This window comes from Anarrhichthys ocellatus, unplaced genomic scaffold, assembly GCF_004355925.1.
Source record: "Anarrhichthys ocellatus isolate YVR2014 unplaced genomic scaffold, GSC_Weel_1.0 scaffold416, whole genome shotgun sequence".
In the NCBI taxonomy this organism is placed as follows: domain Eukaryota; kingdom Metazoa; phylum Chordata; class Actinopteri; order Perciformes; family Anarhichadidae; genus Anarrhichthys; species Anarrhichthys ocellatus.
In genome coordinates, this window is record NW_022280390.1 from 15,301 (window position 1) to 42,987 (window position 27,687).

At 41.4% G+C, this 27,687-nt stretch overlaps 1 protein-coding gene across 3 annotated transcripts in view; it reads right to left on the minus strand.

The window, feature by feature from the left end:
• The window catches only part of zfr (zinc finger RNA binding protein), a 23,851-nt gene extending 4,596 nt beyond the window's left edge, over window positions 1–19,255 (minus strand). For all 3 annotated transcript variants that reach the window (XM_031879756.1, XM_031879757.1, XM_031879759.1), the window contains exons 1-15: window positions 18,557–19,255; window positions 18,299–18,380; window positions 11,633–11,912; window positions 7,561–7,699; window positions 7,243–7,455; window positions 6,421–6,695; window positions 5,957–6,166; window positions 5,067–5,361; window positions 3,730–3,911; window positions 3,522–3,641; window positions 2,388–2,533; window positions 1,911–2,076; window positions 1,178–1,404; window positions 826–976; window positions 51–192 (exon numbers count right to left, since the gene is read on the minus strand). In XM_031879756.1, the coding sequence (XP_031735616.1) occupies window positions 51–192; window positions 826–976; window positions 1,178–1,404; window positions 1,911–2,076; window positions 2,388–2,533; window positions 3,522–3,641; window positions 3,730–3,911; window positions 5,067–5,361; window positions 5,957–6,166; window positions 6,421–6,695; window positions 7,243–7,455; window positions 7,561–7,699; window positions 11,633–11,912; window positions 18,299–18,380; window positions 18,557–18,593 (2,665 nt within the window). In that variant the 5' untranslated portion in view covers window positions 18,594–19,255. The remainder of the gene's footprint in view (window positions 1–50; window positions 193–825; window positions 977–1,177; window positions 1,405–1,910; window positions 2,077–2,387; window positions 2,534–3,521; window positions 3,642–3,729; window positions 3,912–5,066; window positions 5,362–5,956; window positions 6,167–6,420; window positions 6,696–7,242; window positions 7,456–7,560; window positions 7,700–11,632; window positions 11,913–18,298; window positions 18,381–18,556) is intronic.
• Between the last annotated feature and the right edge of the window lie 8,432 nt (window positions 19,256–27,687).

Genomic DNA, 27,687 nt, shown 5'->3' on the forward strand with positions numbered 1-27,687 from the left:
GGGGGGGGGGGGGGGGGGGGGGGGGGGGGGGGGGGGGGGGGGGTCCCAACCTCCGTCCCGGCCGCTTTCCTCCCTGATAACGGGCGAAGTCAGTGTGATCGTCACTCGCATCTTCGGCTCGGTGCAGGATGTCAGGATGATCGCCGCTTCCTGGGTGGATCCACTGACCTCGTACTTTTCCGGCGTCGCCACCTGGAAGAAACGGCGCAGACGCACAATGGGACGACGTTATTTCAGTCGACTGTCATATCTCAAAGTCACAGAGAGGAGCGTGCCTAACTTCATGTCATCTAATCTCCGCAGCGGCCACTTTCAGAGGCACAGTTGTTGAATGAGGACGGGTGTTTCTTCTGAACATAAAGGGACGCTTGCGTTGTGAATAAAACTAACAAAATGGCCAAGATGCGTGGTTTCAGCGACCAAGTAGTGTGGTAAGGATGCAGGTTTTACTACGTAATCTATTTTTCTTACTTTTAGTTGTGTAAACAAATTTGCATTTAAATGAGCAGCCAGTGACTGTGTGTATTAACCATTCAGCTTGATTCGGTCCTCTAACAAGCCACCATTCACCATACCATCTCCTGATGCTATGCTACGCTCTGCCTGTATACGCTCCATTATGGAATTGTAACACAGTTATCATATTGGAACAAATATATTTAATCTGCATTCCTTTTAAAATTGCATCACTACAAAGTTGAATAGAAATTGGAAAGAATTGACTATTGTTTAATTGTCATCTTCTCAGAACGCACGAGGCCGGTGCCCATTAAAGTGGCCACTGAAAGAATTCGACAAGAGTTGCAATATTTGTAAAAATAGTACTGTTAGTTGTTTGGGGAGGTGCTCCACAATGCGGGCGAGGAGGCTGTTGGTGGGCTTCTCGGAGCAGAGCAGGACCAGGTTGACATTCTTGTCCCCGTGAAGCAGCAAGCCTTTGGCCAGGACTCCAACCCTCATCACTCCCTTCAGGGGTCTGGACGTTCACACAAAGCAACAATCAACATATCAACGTTCTGAGGAGTGCAATACATCCATATACAGAACGTTGTCCAAATAAACAATGTATATTACAACTTGATCAGACACAGATCAAGTGAAATGAGCTAACCGATCAACCAAACAGTATTGCATTCAGAAGACCTTCTGAAACGTATAAGCGGCCCAGACGTCACACCTGTCTTTAGAGGGTTCTTTCTCCTCCTTGTCCTTGTCCTTGTCCTCTTCCTTGTCCTTGTCATTGTCCTTGTCCTTGTCTGTAATGATGTCTGAGACCAGTTTGAGGGCGCGCTCTGTGATCGACACGATTTTCTGGATGGACTGGAGCTCGTCTTCTGAGGGGTAGATGGCTGCATGCTTCGTCATGACATAGCGGTCGTCCGAAGAATCGGGCCGGCGTGGAGGCTGTTAGACAGAAAAGGTTCACAGTAGTGGTGCAACGGATCATAAACCACGGTTTGGATCGGATCACAGATCAGAACGAAACAAAAAACGGAGCAAATATAACTTTTAGAGATCCCTGATCACTTATTTTGCTGATGATCCACATTGGCAGATACAGATCCTGTATCTGTTTGATTATACAGCTGGTCTACAAGTTTACTATTTTTTTGTAACGTCCCAAAAATCATTGAACTGCTCTGAAGTCTGTAACCATCAAAAATGTAAAATGTCATCATTTGTTTGTCATTTAGGAAATAAAAGATTGTATTTTCATTGATTAGTCATTTTGTTACTTACTGATGTGTCTTTCTAATATTCAATCTCAGTTTTTAGTTGACTTCTATGTTTTCTGCTTTATTGGCATCCATTTTAAAAAATACCATATTATGGTCCTGGCAGTATATTGAGCCACACTGCATAGACCCAATAATAATATAATATAATGTAATAACATGATAAAGCCTTACCACGGGACCCTGAGGCTGCAGGCCAGGCATGCCAGGCCGAACTCCAAGTAGACCAGGAGGACCAGGAGGCCCCTGTGGATACCCTCCATCTGGCATATGCCGTCTGTCGTCCCAGTGGTGCTGCTCCTCCTCCATACGTCTCCAGTACATGTCTTCTTCATAACGCCTGAAAATACAGAACCACAGCTCGTCACTGTACAGATGGTTGACGCATTAAAAGTGTCTCAGTAAGTTGCTGTTCCACTATGAACACGGAGAACAGCTTGATGCTACTTGGCATAGATTCTCCGAGTCTGTGGACCTCTACTGGAGGGATGAACACCAGTCTTCTTACAAAAGATGTTCCCTTATTGGGTGTTCATACAGATACCCGCTTCTGAGGCAGCTACTTTTCAACAGCCAAAGATGATGCGGGTACATCATTGCCTACTGTATCTTTCCTCAACAACCATGAATAAGAAACTTCTACAAGCGTACCGCATCTCCATCCTCCAGCGCTCCTCCTCCTCTCTTCTCCTCCAGTACTCCTCCTTCTGCATCTGCTTTCTCATCTTCTCTTCCTGAATCTTTCTGGCTCGGATGCTGGGCTTGACCTCCACCTGCAGATCTGGGTTCACCTTTTTCTGCAAAACAACAAAAACATGTGAAAAAAACATTTTGTGGTCGTAATATAGAAATAACAAAATTCAATTCAGAAATACTTTACAATTGCTGCCAGATCTCACAAGTATAATCATTCATAAAAATGAAGACAAGCGATGGTTTAAACTGAGGATACACCGATTTAATGAGTTCAGCTGTGAGGTTGTCAGCCAAGTGCCTGCCTGAAGTCAGCAGTAATGTTACAGCCGTGACTGTAGCACTGCAGTGTGTACAGTTTATTTATCGGTAAGTGAAGGCTTCGACTCCTTGAGGCCCGTGAGGAGACCCAAACTACTTTCCCGTGTCCTGCGTCAGCCAGCTGATTAAAGTTAAGGGGGTTAGGCCCGAAGTCAGCAACAAATACGGCTGCTCCGGCACACTTAAGGTGAGCTGACCTTTAAAGTGGACCAGCAGTATTCTCTTTCATGTGACAAGTCGCTTGCTGTTTTTTATTTTTTTGTTTTTCTGTTTAACAGTTAATTATTAACATCCCTACTGCAAAGAACTATGCTCGGTTGGTACTAGGAAAACAATGTTGAATGTTAAAAATGTCAGCAACAAAGTTATTGTTAGAACAGTATCAGTAAGCATGCAAGTAAATGGTCTGAAAAATTTAACATTTATCTCAGTCATCCCTAGACACTTAAGAACTCGTACCTCCGAGCAAAGCATTAAGAGAACTTAAGAGAATAACATAAATAACATGGAAGTGCCTGCATTGAATTATTATCTGAGGAGATACTCCACTGGACCGGCTGCATAATCATCAGCTTTTCTCACATGCACCACGGAGGAGACAGCCGCTCTATGTTTATGAAGATGAAGATGAATCCCTTGACCGAGATTTGTAATACAGGACTGAGTGTGCATTACTCTCAGAACTTATTTCCCTGCTCACAGACTCCTGATGAATGTACCAGCGTGTATTACAATTCTGTGTAGCGGCGTAAGACCCGTCAGCTTACAGACCTTGTATTGTAGGCGATGCCTTCGACCTTTGAGATGCATTTCCTTTGCATTTGGATCGTTGAAGCTACATTCACACAGCTTGCAATGGAAGCGGATGACTTTGCCTTCGTCATTTCGAACCTGGAAAAGGAGTTCCAAGTTATTGCGCTGAAGATTGTAATGCCTTTCTGCTCAGTTTCAGTGTATGCATTGGTCCGTCACAACTCACCTCCTCAACGTAGTCGTGACCGACAGGCTGGACGTCGCTCTGCAGCACAGCCAAGGCCGACGTGGACAGAGAATCTGAAATGTCGCTTTTGGCGTCATTAGTACCCGAAGAGGGCGTCGCCGGCTTAGAAGCCTCCACTTTGGACTCGTCCATCTTCACTGTGGTCTGCAATTTGTTTCCACCTGCATTCGAGAAATTACATTGTTTAATCATCGACCATTAACAGTGCTGCTGCTAAACCTTGGTGTACATAAATCCACATAAAAACACAACGTGATAAAGTTGGTTCTGTGAGGAGAAATATTTCTCTCTATGGTCATTAATATGATTGCTATATTACTAGGTTATCTTGCTTGCTGGTTGTCATCTTAAAAACAGCTCATAACTCAATATTTAGAATTGATTACATGTCTCAATTAGAATAATAACTAGACTAAAGGGCTTTAAATAAATGTCATTATAGGATGAGTAAGTAGATAGTTTAAATGATCACATTCCAGCTTACTTTACAGAACAGCAAAACACCGACATTCAAATCATCAAACTAGATTATGATCTAGAAACTTTGTTTTCTCCCATTTCCTCTTAAACATTCATTAAATTTGCATTTTTGTTCATTTTCAAAGCATACTTAGATTAACTACTGCTGCTGACACATTAAGACAACCTTTGGCAAGGGGAGAGCAAAAAGATGCAGCGCACTCAATCTAATCGTGACACAATAAAAGCAGCAAGATAGTCACATTAGATAGCTGATAGCACGTATACTCTTGCTGCAAATCAAGTGTCCTTTCATGGATGTATAAATAAAAAAGGATCATATACGTATTTAAAAATTCAATTAAAATCACCGTTACTGATATCTTTTATAAATGCAATAAATTCTCTGACCCTGGATTTTGTCTGTGTGGCATGACATAATGATATAGTGAACAACATCAGGAGGAGCAGAACAAAGTGATGCCCATTATGTGCTATTGATTGAGGTAAAAAAAAAAGAAAAGAAAGAAAAAGAAAATATTTTTTTGATAAGGGTGAAGATACTTGCACTGCACAGTGAGCAACCACGACACTTGTAACTGTGCAAACAGTACTGCACAGCAAAGTACTGAGTAGTTCTGGCTGTTTCTGTGTGATATTTTAAAAAGGATCTGCTGACAAAATGGAAGAATATGTCCACATCTATATAAAAAGGTGCAAGAATGATCCTGAACAATAACAAAGCAGGATTACACTTTTGCAAAACGACTGGATAAAATTATTTCAAGGGTTTCTTTAAAGAACCAAGTGGGACAGTAAGAAGCTAAGCGCTACATCCTCAACGTGTGTTTACTCACCAACAAAATTGATCTTGGGGGCGTTGACTTTCTTCCCGGCTGAGGCCGAGTTGACAGCAGAGAGGCTGTTGGTCAACGGGTTCTTGACACCCGGCATACCACTGCTGACCATGTTAACGGGCTTCAGGTATGCGGTGCTGGAGGAGGCAGCCGCACACAGAGAGCCACTGGTGCTGCTCAGGGTCGCTGTGGTGGTCTTGCTGGGAGCAGCTGTGGTGGAGGACGACGTCTGAGTGACCATGCTGGGCTCGGTAGAGGGAATGGGCTTACCGAGCTTGGTGTGAAGCTTCACAACCTGCAGAACAGAGTTCACAGAACAGAAAGAGCGTTTTCAGAAGGTCTGAGGTTTCCAGTTAACATACTGACAACACAGTAGACTAAGGATTCCCAAACACTTATTTTATGTATGAGTTTATGTTTTGTACTGTGGGTCGACCGATAACCGTTATAATGCTGAATATTAATCTATAATAATAATAATCTAAAATGATGCAGCTGCCTTTCTCTGTCTGTAGTCTCTCTTGATGTCCGGCCCACAGCACTATCTGAATTGTTACGCGTCACGAGTAAAAACCTCCGGAACTGTGTTGAACGCAAGGCAGCAGATACGGCTGAAGTGGTAAACATCACAAACGATGCGCATTTAATCCGCGTTGGTCCAGTTCTCATATGAACACACAGTCACTTCGTTTTCACTGTTCCTAGAGAATCCAGTCTGCAATACACTTCATTGAAAAAACAAAAAGAAAGTTTTTGTATCATGTCTACACATTCCAATCTACCCCCCTCCCCTTTCCCCCATGGAGCTGCATCCTCTAACAAGAGCCAATACCACCTTCAGCTTGCGACTGATTTGTGCTAGATATGCAATGTCCCTCCCGCATCCTTACCTTCTGGTGTTTGGCTCCGCGGATATGAGCAGCGTAGGCATCGGCGCCAGTGCAGGAAACATCGCAAAGTTCACAGCGGAGCTGGTTCTGAGCATTGCGGGCCAACGCCCCTCCACCACTACCGCTGATGCTGCTGCTGGTGCTCTGGGAAACCTTCAGCGCCGCTTCCTTCTTCTTGTGCTTCTGGCCTTCAAGGTGTTCCTTGTAAGTCTAATGCATTCAATGTTTGGAGAAAGACGGAATCATTGGTCGCACTGGTAGTCAAGTATTTGTTTGGGACACTAATGACATGTTGGTGATTTTAAGACAAGAAACCTAAAAACATTGAGGTTTGTATGTTAGTTCTTTAAAGTCCGTCTGCATGGACATGCTGATGGCACAATTCCTCTCAAACTTCAAAGCATTCCATTACTTCAATATCACATTCAAATCAAATAGGATGCACACAATGATGGTGAACTCACCTGCGGGCCGGCACAGCTGATCTTACAGACGTCGCAATAGTGGATCTGAGGGGGTTTAGGCGGCTGCTTGGGCCGAAGCTGCTTGCTCTGAAAAGGTGGTTTCTTGGTGAACGTGTTCCCCGTCCATGCCGCAGTCGCTGCTACAGCTGCCACCGCCTGCTTCTGTTGCTGCTGCTGCTGCTGATGATGCTGCTGCTGCTGCTGCTGCTGCTGCTGGTGGTAGTAGCTGGAGGCTGCAGAGTAAACTGCTGCCTCGTAGCCAGAGTACGATGTTCCTGGAAAAGAATAAACCGAGACGAAAGTATTAGGACAAAGATGAGGAGTCCAGGGGATCACCGGTTTTACAATTCATCCGGTGGGGAAAATAAATGGCTGTACCAAATTTCAAAGCAATCCATTACATAGTTGAGATATTTCATTTTGAGGATCGAATGACGCGGTTATCCCGAAGAACATGCTGCTCACATAGTTATATACATTTTGGGCAACAAATTTCCATGACTTAAAAAAAAAAAACATGTCATGACTGGACATTGTGTAAATCCGGTGTATACATTGTATTTAGTGCCAATAAGCAAATGTAAGCATGCTAAGGTGCCAATCTAAGAGCATGACGATGATGGCAGTAAATATGACACCTGCTTAACATCAGCGTGTTAAAATTGTCACTTTGAGCATGTTAGCATTTAGCTCAAGTACTACTGTGCTCAGTCTTTATAAACTGTTACGGGTGATGCCTTGTGTATATAGCGAATCGTACTAACAATTTCATCGTACTAATTTCAACGTACTAACTATACTTTAAAAACAATGGCAGCTTACCAGAGTAAGTGACAGCATTTGTGCTGTAGGTTGGGCTTTGTGAGTAAGACGGGACCGCGGCAGCAGCCACAGGCTGCACAGTGGAAGTCACTGGGTAGATGGAGAAAGTGGATGAGGCTTGACTGGGAGCAGCTGGCTTTATCACGGTCACCTGTCGACTCTGCTGGCTCTGGGTGTATGACGTTACCCCCTGGCTATATCCTGGTTTCGGGGCTGGAAAACACAAAAGAGGACATACATGGCGAGAAGCAGAAGTTGATATATGCGCATCTGTTGTTTCACAGGGGTACAAGTGAATGGAGTGTGCATTCAGCATACCCGTCTGGTAGTAGGAATCTGCCACGCTGGGTTGCGGCTGTGCGGCAGCAACTGCTGCTGTAGCAGTGGCCTGTTGGTAGTACTGCTTACTGTCATAAGTCACAGCAGGAGCTGTGGACCGAACATAGGAGTAGGTGTCCTGCGAAGGAAAAACAGAGGGTCAGGGTTGGAGGTTCAATTCCTGGCTCACCCTGTCCACATGTCGAAGACTTATCAAGTGAACTTTTGAGTACGGGGGGTTTCCACACCATCCGGACACTTTTTACCAAACATATTCGTTTGCAGGGAAGTTACATTTAGTGAGAAAAACAAGGAGCATTGACAGCAGGTCATCTGGCGGTTATGTGAAAGGCTATAGAACACTCAATTAATTGATTGAAAATTGGACAGTAAATATCAGTACATCGATAAGGGAATGGCTGAATCCTTTTAGGGATATTGTTCTTATAGAAAGATCATTAGCTGTAATTCATAAAGTGCAGGAATCCACTGTGGAGGCTTGTCACATCCTCATTGGTTCTCTTTCGAACCCACGTTTTCTTATTCAAATATAATAGGTCACTTTGATAAAAAGTAAGAAGACCTACACATACACATTATCTTTGGTTGATCTTTTCTTTTTTGTTTGTATTTTATTTGTTTTAAGTTTTTATTTAGTTTTGTCTGCCTTTTTGCTTATGAATTAATTTTTTTATTATTTTTTCCTTTTCTTTGCAAGGCAATAGTGATGTGTATATAGTTTGTGGCAAATGCTGGTTTTATGTGCATAAATCCCTGTTTGTGGTACCTTGTGGACAACAATGTTTATGTGACAAACTCAAAAAGTTGATCACAAAAAAAAAAATGGACAGTAAACACAGGAAATAAAATGATTACTGACATTAATTAAATGTAATTAATTAATTAATCAAGAATCATGTGCATTGTTTCACCTTTTTATGGTTCCCTCTATAGTTCAGTCTTAGCTACATATCTTGCAAACAAGCTTATCTACCCAAGATCTTCCTCGTTGCCCATGTTTTGGTACATTTTGTAAAAAGAAAAACTTTAATAAAATCTTAAGTAAAGAGGTCAAAGTGAAACAGTTTACATTTTGAACTACCTTGTCATTTGTACGTGCCTAAATCTGTGCTCCAAGACACATTACTAACTGATATCACTCATACCTGCAAACTCATGAGGTGAAAAAGGTGACAAGCCCGAAACACTGTCGGGGGGGGGGGGGACTCCAAGAATTTAATTTTAATTTAAATATGAGCTTTAAAATGTAGCATACTGGTGTACTCTGAGAAGAAAATGAATTGATAAGACATTTACTTTAAGCAAAACGTATTACTAATTAATTATTCAGTTATTAATCAGTATTTCAGCTCTATTATTAATATTAACCTTTATTTAGACAAAATCCATTGAGACCGAGGTCTCATTTTCAAAACTTTTAGTCAAATAAAAACAAAGATAGCAAGAGTAGCGAGAACCATCGCCTGTACAAATAAAGCGATTCATTTTCATTGAACCCTGTTACTGTATGGCTTCATATTAACTTCTACTGTAAAGCTCTTAGAATTGTGGCCTATCTTCTATTTGCAATTATTATGCATTCAATCCAGTTCAATTATTTAAATGAAAATTATAACCTACAGGTGCTGGTCATATAATTAGAATATCATCAAAAAGTTGATTTATTTCACTAATTCCATTCAAAAAGTGAAACTTGTCTATTATATTCATTCATTACACACAGACTGGTATATTACAAATGTTTATTTCTTTTAATTTTGATGATTATAACTGACAACTAAGGAAAATCCCAAATTCAGTATCTCAGAAAATTAGAATATTACTTAAGACCAATACAAAGAAAGGATTTTTAGAAATCTTGGCCAACTGAAAAGTATGAACATGAAAAGTATGAACATGTACAGCACTCAATACTTAGTTGGGGCTCCTTTTGCCTGAATTACTGCAGCAATGCGGCGTGGCATGGAGACACTGCTCAGGTGTTATGAGAGCCCAGGTTGCTTCAGCTCTTCTGCATTGTTGGGTCTGGCATTTCGCATCATGCTCTTCACAATACCCCATAGATTTTCTATGGGGTTAAGGTCAGGCGAGTTTGCTGGCCAATTAAGAACAGGGATACCATGGTCCTTAAACCAGGTACTGGTTGCTTTGGCACTGTGTGCAGGTGCCAAGTCCTGTTGGAAAATGAAATCTGCATCTCCATAAAGTTGGTCAGCAGCAGGAAGCATGAAGTGCTCTAAAACTTCCTGGTATACGGCTGCGTTGACCTTGGACCTCAGAAAACACAGTGGACCAACACCAGCAGATGACATGGCACCCCAAACCATCACTGACTGTGGAAACTTTACACTGGACCTCAAGCAACGTGGATTGTGTGTCTCTCCTCTCTTCCTCCAGACTCTGGGACCCTGATTTCCAAAGGAAATGCAAAATTTACTTTCATCAGAGAACATAACTTTGGACCACTCAGCAGCAGTCCAGTCCGAGACGCTTCTGACGCTGTCTGTTGTTCAAGAGTGGCTTGACACAAGGAATGCGACAGCTGAAACCCATGTCTTGCATACGTCTGTGCGTAGTGGTTCTTGAAGCACTGACTCCAGCTGCAGTCCACTCTTTCTGAATCTCCCCCACATTTTTGAATTGGTTGTGTTTCACAATCCTCTCCAGGGTGCGGTTATCCCTATTGCTTGTACATTTTTTTCTACCACATCTTTTCCTTCCCTTCGCCTCTCTATTAATGTGCTTGGACACAGAGCTCTGTGAACAGCCAGCCTCTTTTGCAATGACCTTTTGTGTCTTGCCCTCCTTGTGCAAGGTGTCAATGGTCGTCTTTTGGACAACTGTCAAGTCAGCAGTCTTCCCCATGATGGTGTAGCCTACAGAACTAGACTGAGAGACCATTTAAAGGCCTTTGCAGGTGTTTAGAGTTAATTAGCTGATTAGAGTGTGGCACCGGGTGTCTTCAATATTGAACCTTTTCACAATATTCTAATTTTCTGAGATACTGAATTTGGGATTTTCCTTAGTTGTCAGTTATAATCATCAAAATTAAAAGAAATAAACATTTGAAATATATCAGTCTGTGTGTAATGAATGAATATAATAGACAAGTTTCACTTTTTGAATGGAATTAGTGAAATAAATCAACTTTTTGATGATATTCTAATTATATGACCAGCACCTGTACTCTGGCTAATGTAATTTATCAAGAGTAAAATAATAGCTGTGATCTATACACACCTCTGCATTAGCAACCTGCTGAAATGAAGGTACAGGCACCTTAACCCTCTCATTACTTCAGGGTTATTGGGAGCAACGTGGGGCTGTTGGGACTGTTAGTACACTGGCTGTGGTCATCACAGTGAACAGTGTCTGGCAGTGTGATGAGAGGGCATGTGAGCCCTTGTTACTGTAGTTCATCTTCTTGGAGCAGAGGCTGCATTCAGCATACCCTGCCTTATCAATGTATTTAAAATACAGCAGAAAGCTGTACTCACGTCTGTTTAGACCTCCACCTTTATCCAGGCCCAGCTCCACTCACATCTCAGCCCTGCGTCAAGCTGCGCTACACAAACAGCCTCCTCTTCCTGAAGCTCTGACCTCATCATCTCATCAGTATCTGGGCCTCATGTTTCGTGGTCATGAAAGTTATTCTGACCACAAAATCATCCTCATTCTACTTTGAGTTAAAAAAAACAACAACCTGCAACCAGATGCACCGGTGTTCCGGTTTAACGTTAATGAGTGACCGCGTTAACTGAACTGGAACACTGTTAAACAATTTTTAAATGGATGAATGAATTTACTGATAGTTAAATTAAGCATTTGTCAATTTTCCCATTTAAATGTCAATTTAATGCAATTTAATTCACTGTAATTAAATGCTGAATAAAATTGTACACAACTTTGGTCTTCCGCCCATCACAAAGGCAGAACTGGTCTCTTCAGAAACAAACATACCAAGGTGGGAAACCAGGCAAACCAGGTTTCCTGGTCATTTTGATTCTTGGTACTCTGTAGCAGCCTTGAAAGGGAGAAATGTATGGCGTACCTGGTAGTTCTGTGAGGTGACCGGTGGCGGTGGCGGAGGGACCTCTGGCTGGCGCTGAGGGTAGCCGTAGTCAGCCGCAGTGTGGGTGGGCTGGTATGCCCCATAAGCCGCAGCAGTAGCGGCCGCTACTGAGACGGGCGCAGGCCTAGCTACTGCAACTGAGGCTGCAGTGGGAGCGTAGGCTGCCGCCACGGTGTGTGCCGCCACAGGTGCTTGATGCACCGTGTAGCTGGCCACCGTGGTGGGGTGAGTGTATGCCACTCCGCCGGCTGGCTGCTGGCTGGTAGGGCAACACAAAGCAGAATTGTCACAGGTTAGCCGGCCAGTCGCAACTTTGCTGGTGTCACTCACATTGTAGCAGTGGTTTTAAAATGATAGTTTAGTGTTGAATTTCACACGCTGACAGCGTGACCTCCTCACTGGTGGTAGGGGTCATACATGATCAGGGCGTCCTTTGCTTTTATTTGGTGATAAAGAGCACCAACGAGAGGCTTTGCAATGTCTCAATACTGTAGGGGGGACTGCTGCTGTGCAAACAATTACCAAATTACTCAAAGCTGATAATAGGGCTGGGGGATCATTCAATATGAATTTATCATTTTTCAATGGAATCATATTGTCATTAAAAATGTAACATAATGTAATATACAATCACGTTTTCTAAATTGATAAGCAGATTCTAACTAAATTTTATCTCAAAAAATCTGTTCTTAATAAAATTTAAAATCCTGTACTTTGCGATTCACACAGTGAAGTATAGAAAAATAGGCTTTACCGAGTAAACTCTTTATTTCCTGAATTACCAAAAAACATGTGTTATCATTTTTATAGTTATCTGTAGATATGAATTGACCTATGTTGGGATAGAGGATTTTGGCAAGATGCATAAAACTGTAGATTCATGACTAAAACTGCATATGCAAAAAGACAAAGAAATATGCTGGATCAGGGTAGGAAATTTACATATTTTTTTGGGGGGCAATTTTTGCCCCCACTGACTGAAATCCAGGGGCATTTTCAAAAAATTGGGGGCACTTTTTGAAACTTGTGAAATAACATTTAACCTTTGTTCAAAATAATAAATACACTTATTTAGGCTTACAATATATGTGCAATTGTCATCAAATGGCAATAATAAGACTATTAGGCAGTAGTCTACAGATTCAAACAAAAAAAACATAAATCAGACAATCCTATTCAATTTTATTCTTATTTCTTTGTAGTTATTTATTGTTATTATTAAATGTTTTAAACAACTATTCACAATTATTAAGTCAACGATGCCTTGATTACATATACATCAGTCATTGTATGGAATTATTGAGAAAGATATTTTTGTAGCACCTCAAATATTGTGATATTACCCATTTTTGTCCTGAACTTATGCATTAGTCATTGTGTGGAATTTTTGAGAAAAACATTTTTATAGCACCTTAAAAAATGTGCTATTTGAAGGTACAAATTCAGTTCAGAGTTTTTACTTAGTAAAATATCTTAATTGACTGTCAGTCAGGTATTATTCATTTCCAGCAACCCTCAAATCAAAGAATAAAGACACTTTACGCACAATTTAGGTGTATTTTACCTTTAACTCACGAGATGCAGGTAGCATGTTTTATACTTTATGTGAATATAATTCATTTAATCTAATTTCCATTATGCAATATGTATACTTTGTTGGCATCTTATTCTGAAAACCGGATGTTCGTCTGAAGAAACCGGATGTCTCACGTTAATCTTTCCGTTAACTTTCAACGTCCTTCGCTCGCTCCCGATCTGCACCATTTGAATGAGTTTACCGTGAATTTCAGGATATAGGTCCACTAAAATTTAAGTGTCTGCTGAGTTGTCCGCAGTCACAGGTCTGATTAAGAAGCACTCCATTTTTTTTTATTCGTTTAGAAAGTTCGGGGACATTTTTTGCCCCTCTCCTAGTGATATCAGGGGCAAAATGATATTTCTTAGGGGCAGTTTTGCCCTTTGCCCTCGTGTATTTCCGACGCTGTGCTGGATGCATAGTTGGCCTAATAAGCCAGAAACACCCTCAAACATCAGTTTGTTTACAGATACTTGTCCACTCATCAGACCTGCCAGTGAGAAGGCAAGGAAGTGCAATTTCACAGAATGTGCTGCATCGGCGAGTTTTACCAACAGCACCAGAGCAGAGGACATTACGCACAGACTTGGCCATTTATAGAGCCCACCACGAGACTATTGTTCAACACAATATTGGTCCTCACATGTCACCGATAACTGAACAATATTCAATGATGCAATCAATGCCTGTTGTGAATTTTGCGCTATATTAAGTCTCCCTTTTTCTCTTGCTTTCTCTATGCTTCCCCACATTGTTGTAGCGTTTCAAATAAAAGTAACATGCTAGCATATGTCTGATTGTGTTATTGTGATTAAATAAATTACATTTAAGGTGCTGTTAGACTGTTGCTAGACCGTCCCGTTAATACTGGTGCATGCAGGAGAGTAAACGGTTTTTAACATCTTTGGAAAGGCTTAACAACAACAAATATGGATTGAAGATAAATATTTTGTTGGCTCAAAACATGTAGAGATGTAAACACATTACATCTGTATCTTTTTTTTCAATGATTTTTGGCTTTTGGACTAAGGACTGAGATAATTACAGAGACGAGGACACAGCGCTGCTTCGCTCAATGTGAGTGTCAGAGAAAGATTGGGGAAGAGTAGGTAGAAGGCAACAGACTATTGCAAAACAAATAAGATGAACTGCACAAGCTAAAGAAGCTTGAAAAAAAAAAGTGAAAGCTAAACTCTGATACTGCCAGAGTGAGACGTTGACATTAGGTGCCGGAAAAGGGGAAGGAAGGAATACTTTGTTTTGATATGAGACGGGTTGAGTGTATTGTTTAACATATTTTCACAAAAGAAAAAGGGGGGGGGGGGGGGGCTGGATGAGGAAAAGCTGAAAGATATCACACAGCATATTTTTCTGACTTGTGTGATTTTTTAAAAAGTAGAAGGGGTCAGTGGGGACATCTTAGGCCATGTGATACAAGCAATGTAATGCTATAAACTTAGAATATGACAAAAAACTATATGTTAATTATCATTTAAACGGGTCACAAGTCTATGAACTATTACACTTTTGTTATTTGTCTAAATCAAGTCTGCAGCTGAAAGTATGCAGAGGTAGATCTTCAAAGTATTTAAGAGGATTTGAAGATTTCTCCCATTCAGTGCCGTTGTAAAATCTAACTATGAAAAAAAGGAACTATTTAATAAGTATACTTAGTATTATAAAGTATAATGAGACAACATTCACGCTGATAAAGATAAGAGGAACAAGAGTGTTGGTGAATCAGTGAAGTTGGCAAACAACCTGCGTGAGTGGTGCACATTTCCACCTCACGTTCTTCTTTTAAAACTACCAGTTTGTGTGTGGGAGGCGGTGTATGCAAGGTTACGTATTAAATGATTACCCAGCTGCCCCAAATAGGCTGCTGATGTCACAGGCCGTAACTCTTTGAAGGATAAAAAACGAATACATAGGGATTAGCAAAGCCTTTGGAGGTTAGAAAACAAAGAGCATGAGCTTCTCTCGAGGAATGTCTTTTTCATTCTTTACAAAACTATCACTTAACAGAAAGCAACAATATGAATGTCTTCCAGGAGAGACCGTCTTAAAGCATGTGCCGTAATCGCCATCTTTAAATTATTATTGCTCTTGCAACTTCATACGACCGATGGCTTTTCATCCCGCCTTAAGAGGCCTGTTTCACAAAGCAAGTTCAACACACCCAGGGTATCGTTAGGTCATCTGGCTTAACGAACCCCAACAACCGTGATCCCGCCAAGCGGTCACAAGAAGCTGGTTATCAACATAAAAGGGGCGTTGTTTGCCTCATGTGACAAATCACAAGCATGGACAAGTCTGCTGTCAGCAGAGCGGCGCATTTTACAAATAAAGAGACAAGTAGAATATCGGACAAATAAGTAGAGGTTAAACAAATAATTCAGGCGGAAAGTAACAGTTTTAAGTGCCAAATGAGGGAAGAACAGCAGGCAAGAAATCACCAACTGTGTGAATGGGTAAATTAACAGATCTATTACATCACTGTGTTGGGATCTGACTATATGGCTTCGACATGTGCTGTGGAACAAAGAGAGTCAGGCCTTCCCTTTTGCAAGCAAAGGTTTCATCCTGATTGTAGTTTGAGCACCAAACCCCAACTCTGAAGAAATTCACATTAGGGTGTGAGTTTCCTCCCCCCAAAAAAAACTGTGTTCCTGAAGTTACCTGAAAGCAGCGCTGCAATCTAATTGGCCGAGAGCCAAGACAACCCAGGACCCCTGTGGTTCAGCCACAAACTACCTGCAACCCCCACCTCAATGCTTTTTCCCTTCGACCTCCGTCGAGCTAGGGAGCACACCAACGTTGTTTCCCTTTTCAACCAAATCCTAGGTCTAACAGTTTATATTCGCTGGCCGAATTCACCAAACTGTCTATTTTAATCTTTGTTCGCATCCACGAAGCGAACCCTTTTATTCCTGCAGAAGTGAAGAAGCAAGACTTCTTCAGACAGACAGACAGAGAGATTCCACTCTCCACCAAGCGGCCTCGTTTGCTCTGGCCATAAGGACGCGAAAATCCCTTATCCAGACGACAGCGATTCTCTCCTACCGAGAGAACACCTCCCGCGGCCCGCAGCCGCGCTGCCTGTGCCCATCGAAGCTCAGAAGAACCCCCCCTCAATCACCACAATTGCATCGTACCGTAAGGCGAAATAGAGTCTGGGCAGAGTTAGAGAGAGTTCATTTGTGTTTATTTTATCTCGTTTGTGTGCTTAAAGTACTGTTCATTTTTATAACGTGGTATATGCTTTATGATCACCGACACTGGCGATCCCTGAAATTGCTAGTGTTGTGTAGAAGTTACCGTGCTATGCTACCGTGATTCGTGTCGAGACAGCCGCAGTGAGGTCGAAGTTGCTTCTCATCAGTTCAGGAGGTCACAACCGCCGGCTGAGACAAAGAATCGCGGTTCTTGCTCCCCTGGCTGAGAGAGCAATCTCCCGTACTCCAGCGTGGCGCGAAGGATCTTAATCTTTTGTTTTATTTCATTTTGTTTCTTTCCCTTCTCTTTTACTAACACACACACACACACACACACACACACACACACACACACACACACGCGCTAATCTAGCTACGTGCTAAACGGCTACCGGCACGTATAGACGCCAGGTCTCCTGTTGGCTATCCGCCATTTTTGAGTCTCACGCATGAGAGACGTCACCACGTCCCAACTACGTCATACGTCGCTGAGCTGTTTCCTCGCTCCTCCCCCTTACGCGCGCGCGCACGCACGCACGCACGCACGCACGCACACGCACACACACACCCCTCTTTTCAATCGTCTGTTGATTTTAGATAGCGTGCTCATGAATGTATAGTTGTTAGTTTAGATATTAGTTGACTAGATCATTAGTATTAGAACGTAATAAACTCTGTTATATTTTAAAGAGCCGCTGTCTATGATTACTTTGTGCATGTGTATTGTGATAATAGCTGTATATGTGGTCTGTGCTCGAACTTAAACCTTCACTTTCACTCTGAATGTGTAATAGTACTCAGACTATTAACATTGCGAGTGAACACTAATTATGAGACTTAGTTTTATCGTTTGGTTATTGGTCCCTGTTCACAGGGTGGTGCCCCGTTATTATTAATAATCAATAATTGTTACTGACATTAATAATTATATTGATGTCAAGAATTTAGTTTCTTAGATGCTGATAACCCAAACTTTACGTTCCAAACATATTGGTGCCCCCCTTTTTGAGGTTATGTTATTCCCAATAACTGCTTCATACAGAGCGGACAATAAATACAGGGGTGTATTCCGTTAAGTTAATGTGTTGTTTGGATGTATTCTTCTTTCAGCTGGAATTCCGGTGGTGTAAAATAGGACGTGGGAGCAAAAACTAAATATAAAAACATAATTTAAAGCAGTATGGTTTCCATGTGCCGTTGTCAAAACACATGTCAATATGAACCACTTCTTTCGTACAGTAGTATAAATTGGCCCCTGATTCTTCATAAAATTGCAGGGTAGTTTTCAGTCAGAACACACACACAGCAGGCTCCATCTGTTTATACCTCCAATAACACCGTAACAACAGACGCACACTGCAGGAGTCTTCTGTCAAAAAAACTTCACTTTGCTAAACACCCCCCCCCCCAATGTAATGCATGTAAACACACTGACCAGAGAAGTGCCAGTGTGCACATTCCAGATGGTGGACTACTTTGACATATCACTGCCACACTTCAGCAGGGTTACCTGACATGTGCATACCTCAATACTGCAGACCGCTATGTTGTGCTGTGGCGTCTGATACATAAACTCGTGGATGTATTACTGCGGCTGTGTAGTATTTTCTCTCCGCAAAGGGCGTCGTAGCGGGCCCCCTTGCGCCTTACGTTGCGCAGTGCAACGTACGGTGTGAAATCCCGTTCGCATCCAACTGCTGCAGTGATAACCGCCCCCTCCCCCAGCGTGAACAATGGTAGCAATGGGAACCATAGAGCTTGTACGTGACTGCACAACATACTAATTCGGCTAACTTTTGAGCTAGGAAACAGCATTTTTCATACGAATGGCCCGTGGTTTGAGGTCCCCCTTACCTGTACTGGGCGGCAGCGCCATGGGTGAATCCAAAGTAATTGCCGGTAGCCATTTTGGCATCTTCACCAAGCCGGCTGGGCACTGCGGAGGACAGACATACAGGGTGACGCTAAGCTAACAGTTAGCAGCAGGCTCGAGCGCCCCAAGGACTAACGTTATCCATTAATATCGCTATCTTAACATTGCTTCTACATTTCTAGAGCTACCCAAATTTGTTTAGCTTGTACACTAATATCCACGTTTTAAAAGATACTTACCATAGGTGAAGGACACTACTGGACATATGGGAATCATTGGTTTTGTATAATCTATCGACAGCCGAGTAGGAGACCAGCGTATTTATATTACGTGTCGTACCCGGAAATGCCGTTATAGCGCCTGCGCGGAGGAAGGGAAGCGGTGTTATGGCGAGTTCTGCCCGCCCGCTGGGATCTGCATACCGTTCGCGTGAGCGCGCACAGTTTCAGCACAGTTTCTGGTGCGTTGTAACAGTCACACGGATGCCTTTCTTTTTGTTTGTTTGTTTACTGTTCACTAACTTTATTACAGCCTAAATACAAATACTAGAAAAAAAACAATAGTACATATACAAAAACGATATAAACATGAAAGTGTGCAAATGAAATACGTAAATAGCACAATAATGGAAACTGAATAAATAAATGAATACATAAATAACTAAATCAACAAAATTATAAACATACAAATCCAAATCATGACAATGTTATCCACAAGGTTCTTATAAAACTTTTTTTTGAGACTACAGAGTAGACACAATCATAAGATATAGTGAAGATTAAAGTTACTACAAAGAACTTTCCTTTTGTGTCGATGTTGTGGGGCCTTGGTTGAAAGCGGTGGTGTTTCCGTGCACCAGGATCCAAGGGCGTAGGTTTGCATAGGGTCCATAGGGACTAGTCACGACCAACGTTTGGGAAAGACACAATTGTCCCCACCAATATTTTGTTAATTTTAATTGCCTCAGACACTCAGATCTCCGTGGTCAACTCAGCAGACACTTACACTTTAGTGCACCTATATGCTGAAATTCACGGTAAACACATTCAAACGGCACAGATCGGGAGCGAGCGAAGGACCGTGAAAGTTAGCGGAAAGATTAACGTGAGACAACATCCGGTTTCTTCAGACGGACATCCGGTTTTCAGAATAAGATGCCAACAAAGTATGAATTATATTCACATTAAGTATAAAACATGTTGCCTGCATCTCGTGAGTTAAAGGGAAAATACACCTAAATTGTGCGTAAAGTGTCTTTATTCTTTGATCGCTGGGTAACCATCATCACCTCGGAGTTACAGCATTATATTGATGAACAGTAGAGCTGCATTCACATGCTCTGACTGTCATGAAGACAGACATTTTTGCTGAAACGTGCTGAAACATTTTATTCCTGTTGCACAGCAGTGGAACGTTTCACATACAGTCACACACTGAGCACAGATAGTGAAGAGATAGAACTGCTACTGTGTAAAGGGAATACTGCTGTTAAAAAGAACCTTATTTGTTTAAAGTGTTTACAAACCAAATGTTATTGCCCTTTTGTTCATATAGCAGTACTTTTAAAATAAAAGTGCGCAATACACTACTTTTGAATTCATTATTGAACTTTGCCATAACAATGAGATTAATCGCGATTAATCGCAAAAAATCCATGCGATTAATCACAATTAAAAATTGTAATCGTTGGCCAGCACTACTAATAATTGCATAAAGGAGGAAAGCACTTTATTTGTAGCCTATTAAGTGCTGCAGAATAGATTTATTTTTAATTTTTTTTGCCTTTTTTTGGCTGCACAACTGGGAAAAGTTTTTTATATATATTTTGGATATAGAATATACTGTTACTGTATATTGGCATTTTAGCAGAATGTTTTTTATTCATTTATTTATTATTATTATTATTTATTTGGTGCAGAATACTGTTTTGCATTTAAACTAAGGTTTTGTTTTTACTGTTATTATGTTTAAATCAGTTCCAAGTTACACAAATGTTAATATATTTTAATAAAGTTTGCCTGTTCAACATAATATCAACCAGGGGCGTTGTTAGGCCTATTTTAGGGTGGCTGAAGCCCCCCTCAAATGTTCTTCAGCCCCCCCAAATAATTTGGCATTAAAAAAAAAAAGAAGAAAAGAATATATATTTTTATTTTGGTGATGTCATTAAATTACACTATTGTTTCTCACATGGACAAGTTATTTATAACTCTAACATACTACATATGTGCGTGCATTCTGGTTTGTATGTTTTCTCCCCCTTCAAATTACAATCCAATAGCCATCATCATACTTAACGATATAAAGTTGACACTGTCAGGTTCATTCTCCATCCATTGTGTGCGGTCCCTTTAAGAATTAGGATTTGGGAGTGACGCGGATATTCTTTATTTGAGAAAAGTTCATATTTGTGTTGTCAAATTTCACTATGACCCTCAAATTCTGTCTCTTGTGCTATCATATACTGAATGCAAGCAAAACTACAGAGCAAAATCACACTCTTTCTGATTGAACCAATCTATGAACTGTCTGAAACAATGGATATCCGCGGCCCCAAATGGGCCTCAAAAAAAATTGCAAACATGCCACTCCTTTCTTTGAATCCTAGAAACGCCCCTGATATCAACTAAGACTTTTTTAGATGGCGGAGGGGGTGGCGGGACTGGTAGTGTCCCTACCAATGCTGAGACCAAACCTACGCCCTTGCCAGGATCCCTCTAAACCTCTGATTGTACTGCAGCAGGTGTCTTGACAGTCTGCTCCAGTCAGTCCTGGTTCTGTGCTTCCCTTCCCTCCAGCGGGCCCACCGATACAGCCATGGTCTCAGGCAGAATGGTGGCGGGGTGCCAGCGGGTTTTGGCGGAGCAGCGAGGTGAAGCTGGCCGGAGGAGGAGCCGCTGCTGCCGGGAGCTGAGCTCTCCTCCTCCCGCCGGAGTTTCCGATTGCAGGTCGAAGGATGCAGCGAAGCCGGATCTGGGTCTGTCTGCTGCCAGAGGCCCCGCTGAAGGAGTGTCTGGTGAACCAGTGTTAATTTAAGACTGTTTCATAACCAGTTAAATTTCCTCACAGTAACTTTAACTTTGAAAATGAACAAGGAGAACAAAGGGAGAAAGCTGAGGAGAGAGCCTTCTCCTCAAAGCCTTTTCTTAAAGCTTTATTAAGTTTATAACAGGTTTAAAGTTTATACACAATTTATAAATATGCATGCATAATTTACAAAAAAATGGTATCTGTACAGAAAAAGTGCTCTGTGCCCAGAACAAAATAAAGGGAGGATCTGGTTTTTATCTTGAGTATGTGTTTTATTACCATGAGGCTGTCTACAACAGTCTGAATCTATAACCATGACACATCTAGTTTTCCACAGTTTACAACATGTTATGCTAACAATGAGCTGACAAAGATTTTGTCTTTCAACAGGCATTTTCCCATCGAACACGACAGAGTATGAACATGGAGGACCGCATGGACCAGACCTCTGGAGTCCACTTGTAGATGCTGTTGTGTTTCGTCCTTATTACAATGAATCATGGGACATTTTGTTGTTGTTACATAGCAGCTCCATGACACACGACAGATATGAGCCAGCGGACATCTCTGAGGATCTCTGAGAGGTTTTTGTTTTTTAATAATGTTTGATAATAAAAAGTAGTTTGAATGAGATAAAAGTCCGGACTATATTAACTCTTACATTATAAGTACTTTTGTTTTCCCATTTTTTTACCTCTTCTCCACCCCGCGAGGACGCCGGCAGGTTCAGGCCCCCTGAAAATGTTGTCCGAAAAAACGATTTATTGTTTGCTAAATATTGTGGATTTGTAAATGTTTTTTACCGGATTAAACAACAACGTATGGGCAACACTATCATATAAGTCACTTTTTACACACTCCAAACACAACTATAGACTACTAATATAAGCATCTATAAAACGTGTGATAAAACGACGGCTTTGTGGCCAGAAATCGCCATCATATTTAACTGCACATCGATTTTGCACCACGAAGCTAGCGGCTAGCCGGCTAATCCGCACATCGTTTAGCAATAGCATCCGACACAGAACGCATAAATACCTTCGGTTTTTCTCTCCGTGAAAGCAGTAGAAAGCTGTGAGTGGACAAAGGCACCAGGGCAGTGGTCTTCACCGGAAAAAATCCTTGGTTTTTGGTCAGGTTTTATGAAATATTAGTACAAAAACATCAAAAATGATCCATTTCAGAGCTACTGTCATGGTCGCCAAGTGCATCCTGTTTACAGCCGAGCTGTCTCCGGTAGAAGGGGGGTCAACCCACCTCGGGCCAGCGGTCAGACCTTCGGCCAATGGAATTTTATGCTCGGGGATACGCGGCACTTCTTGCAACTTTACTGGCTGAAAGTTCTGTCAATCAACACCGGCTTCGGCACCCGCCTTCCTGAGACTCTGACGCTTCGAAGGCGGGCTCATTGACTGAAATCGACCGATGATAGGCTGAGCTACAGCCCCATACACACACATCAACTGAGAAAATCCTATAGATGACAGCCAGAAACAGGCTATGAGATGACCCTTGCTCTCAAAATGATTCCTAACAGCTGTATTTGGATGTATTGAATAATATGAGTGATAAAAAAAGTGAAATATATAGTTATATAGTCTATAAAAGTACAATGTAAGAGCTGCAACAGCTGGTTCGAAAATGACGACCTCGCGTGACCTCTCTGTACTAAAGCCTCTTATTCTTCACTTTATCCCAGCCAACCTTTATTCTACAACTACTGATCAGTTGTGCTATGATTTGGGAGAGTTTGAGCCAGCCAGCTGCATTATTTCAAAAACATAATATCAATAAAAGTGCTTTTTTTCAGGCGAACCTGAATATTTCCAATTTGAGCTGTGTAATGTCTTCATTTACTATATTAACCAGCAACATATACACAATATTACCCACTGAACAATCTCACCAGTGTTGTGATCTGATTATAGCATCAAAAATTATTAAAATAGACCTTGTAGTTACAGAACTGTGGTCTCCTTAGTATGGGTATGCTATTTTCGAGCAGAGGCCGACAAATACGGCTGGAGTTTAAGAGGATTTAATTTCACTTATTTTATTCTCCCAAGTTATTTTCACCGCTTTCTCTGTTAGAAAAAGTATTTTCATTTCTGGATTAACTTTAACCCTAACCTTGTTTGTCACGCTCATCTCCGATTCAAACTCCCTCTGTGTTGTTATGATTTAATTTAGCTCCAGATGCTAGTCCGTAAAGAGTTCAATCACTAGTTAAAGCACCCCTCTCCAACTGATTCTTTATATAACAGTGATATCATCAGTGTGAGCCACGGCTGTGACCTTTTACACTTGTACCTGAGATTAGATGATCTGAGGAGATATTTTTAACTAAAGGATTCATGGTAAGGATGCATAAAGCAGCGCTCAGAGGACAGCCCTGCTTCACTCCTCTCTCTCCTTGAAAGGCTTTAGATAAAACACCATTTACATTTACACTTCATTTTACATACGGACATTTCACATTGTGAATGAAGGCCTCAGGGAAGCCGTATGACTTCATTACATCCCAGAGGGACAATCTCTGTGATGTCATTTAAAAGCCTTCTTCTGATCAAGCTGTCTTCTGTTTGTTCTTCATCTATAATTTTGTCTAATATATCATCTATTCACATATTATTTTCGTTTCTTATAGTCTGTATTGATAAAAGTTAGATGTCTGTGGTTATCTAAATCCACGTCATCGGCTTTCTTAAAAATGAAATAAACATAAAAGGCGTCGATAAAAGGAGTCTCCCCTACATCCACTGTTTGTACCTTCATTGTACACGGCAGTGAGGTTTACGTCATCATCAATATATAACCGATTAAACTCCTCTTTTTTTAAAATCTCACCACTAATATGAGCGAAATGTAAATATCTATATGAAGGGACTGTTTCCAAAAGAATATTTAACAGCATGCATCTGTATCTATGTTGTTATAGGTATCAACAGACATTTTATGATCACATCTCTTTTCTGAAAGTGTTTGAGAGAGCAGAGACATGGGCCTCGCATTGACCAGTACTTCTTACGAAGCAACCGGTTAAATCAGTCGAATGAAGCACAGCGACGGGACACAAACCAAAGTTCGCAGAGCATCAGCAACCCTGTCACTGAGGAGGGAAATACAAGCACAGAAATGTCGGTGGAGTGGCCCACCCAACCACAGAGCCCTCCAATGGAGAAAAAGATCAAAGGGCACAAACCTGGTGTGAAGTGGCCCAAAGCTGTTGAAAAGAAAGAGTGGGAAACTATCAACAATGATCTATCCAAAATTTTGGAGCAGCAAGTGGGCACTACAACTAGAAAGCTAGAAAAGATGGGCGACATTATCTATAACTATGGAGAGGAGCGCTTTGGAGTTAGCAAAGTGAGAAGCAGAAAAACAGTACCAGCACCAGCCAAGTCCAGGAGACAGCAAGAAATGGACAGGCTGGTCAGAGAAAGGAGACAGATGAAAAAGCTGTGGAGGAAAGGCTCTGACACAGAGAGAGAAGGCCTTGAACGACTCCAAGCGGACATCAAGAGCCGACTGGCAACTTTGAGAAGAGCAGAGACTTGAGGAAACTCCGAAGAAAGAGGGAAAAAACAAGTACACTGTTCTACAAAGATCCTTTCAACTTCGTCAAAGACCTCTTCGCAAAGGAAAAAAGCAGAACTTTGAAAACATCTAAGCAAGAACTAGAAAGTAGTAATAATACTACATGTTTCCGCGTGCACGTAAACCCGTAGTAAATATGCGCGTGCACGTGCAAAAGCGTGCATGAGGCGCGTGCATTTTTGAATTTATTTTTTTTATTTTTTTCCCTAATTTGCATAATGGTCTGAAAACTGAATTTTTTTGCGCGTACATGAGAGGGCGTGTGTCTGCAGATGTGTGAATAGTGTGTGTGTGTGTGTGAATAGTGTGTGTGTGTGAATAGTGTGTGTGTGTGTGTGTGTCTGCAGAGGTGAATTCGTCACCCCTCTTCACCTTAGAGTTGTAATCACGGAGGGGCTGGGGAGGGGGTGGTCTGAAAACTGAACTTTTTTGCGCGTACATGAGAGTGCGTGTGTCTGCAGAGGTGTGAATACTGTGTGTGTGTGCGTGTGTGTGTGTGTGTGTGTGTTGAATTACCGTCAACCATTGTCCCCATAGAGCAGGAGGGGAGGGGTCTGAAAGGTGGCCATGATTGCGCGTACATGAGCGTGTACGTGTTTGTGTGTGAGTGTGTGTGTGTGTGTGTGTTTGTGTGTGAGTGTGTGTGTGGTGAATAACTGAACCGCTTTGAGCATACATGAGGGTGCGTGTGTCCGTAGAGGGGCGTATAGGAGGGCATAGAGGAGTGTGTGTGAGACTGAAACTTATTTAGGTCTTCTCATACTGTAGATCAGGGGTATTCAACTAAAATTCCAAAAGGGTCAGATTGAGAAAATCTCCTTAGGCAAAAGTCTGAAATATTACAATAATATCTAACTCGCGCTATTTAGTGCCATGTATAAATATATTCAAAAAGCCTAGTAGTAGTAACAACGTCTCTGTGTAGTCAACAACTGTCAAATCAAATAAAGAAAGTACACATCAATTATATTTCAACAATTATTATTCTCAGTTTTCAAATTTAACTGGCTGGATTGTAAATAATACATAGAAATACATAAATAAATGTTCTTCTCATTTCAAGTACAATAAGGGCTGGACTAAAGAATAACTGATTAAACAGAAAGCTTTTGAAGAATGTGCATCTTAAAATAAAGTAATTCATTTTAGAAAAATCAATTTCACTGAATTGTCTGCAGCTTTAAATTCAGTTCATACAGGTGTGAAGTGATGTCAATAGAAAAGCCACGATATTATATTTTTGTCATCTAAAAAGATAAATCAGTGAGCATGGACTTTATCTGTGGTCATTAAACCACTTGTTTCAGCTCTATTCTCTCTGTTAACATCATTAAACAGTGAATTCATGTGTTAGGATCCTGATCACATTGGGGCACAGGTTTTATTTACTATGTCTTCATTTAGAAGTGAGTGGATACGTTTGTTCAAAAGAGTTGTGCATTGCCTCGTAGTGCGCTTCATTTGCAGCTTTTATCAATAGTTACGGTTTCTGAAACATACTGGTTTTAACGGCCTGTGGTAAGAATTAACATATAAGAGTCTGTTCATTCCTGCTTATAAATTCTATTCTCTCTGAACACGTTTCTCTTTTTGGAGAACGGCATGTGAGATATCTTCTTCGATCAGCGCAATATTCCTGCTCTTCTTTCTATTTCCTCGTCTCTCCCCCGTGTGTCACGGTGTGTGTAAACCTCGCTCGATTCAGGAAACAAGTCAGAATACTCATAATTTGACTGGCTGTGCTACATCACCTGATGCGTTTCATGCACCGCTGAACAAGGGCCGTAACTGCTAAATAACACGCGCCGGTTAAAGTCCAAACTCTCAACTTAATATGTATAACCCCAAATTATCTATCGGTTTTAGGTCCTGGGGACGGATACAACAGCGTCTAGGTCCTCCAGTGGGGGACCCATGCTGTGTAGAGGCATTGGGTGTCTCCCTTAGAGGGGATGTGTGTGAAAACGGAACTTTTTTTTGCGCGTTCATGAGAAGGTGTGTGTGTGTGTGTGTGTGTGTGTGTGTGTGTGCGCGTGTGTGTGTGTGTGTTTGTGTGGCTTGCAGCCTAAGGCATGTCTTATGGGGGGGGAGGACTATTAACAGGACACTTAGTGAAGACACCAGTCTCTTGAAACATGATGTTTTAATTTATAATGTTTGTGTAGCAATATAGTAACAACATATTCAACTTTAGTGGATATCTTAAGTTTTATTTTTGGCACGGTATTAATTTAAAGGGCTACCCAGAAGGCAGGAGAGCAACATGTATTTTAGAATCTAAAAGAATGGAAGAAAATACTAAAACAACCAGGGTGAAATTAAGAATATTTGTGATGATAACTACTCTATAATGTGCTGGTAATTAAATATGTCAGTATAATCTTTAAATAGCAGTATCAACTATTACAATTTAATCTAAGTTTACATACTTATTTTAACCCCAAACAAACTTCTCATTAGATGTTTTTTTCTTTTTTTTGATGTGAAACACCTTGTTTAATTACTATTTCTTGAGTAGCTTGTAGTGTTGTGTCTCAGGCACTCTGAGATGGATAAAACACCCATGAGAAGTTGACTACTCTGAACCACAGGACACCAACCCCACTCTGTAGACAATGAAGGACTGACACAGATTTTCACACTTTTCTGGCACAGATTCACACTCCTCACCCGCACCAAACCACTCATTTCTCAGAGACAGCATTCCCCACCTTTCAACCTCAAAAGTTAGGAACTGTGT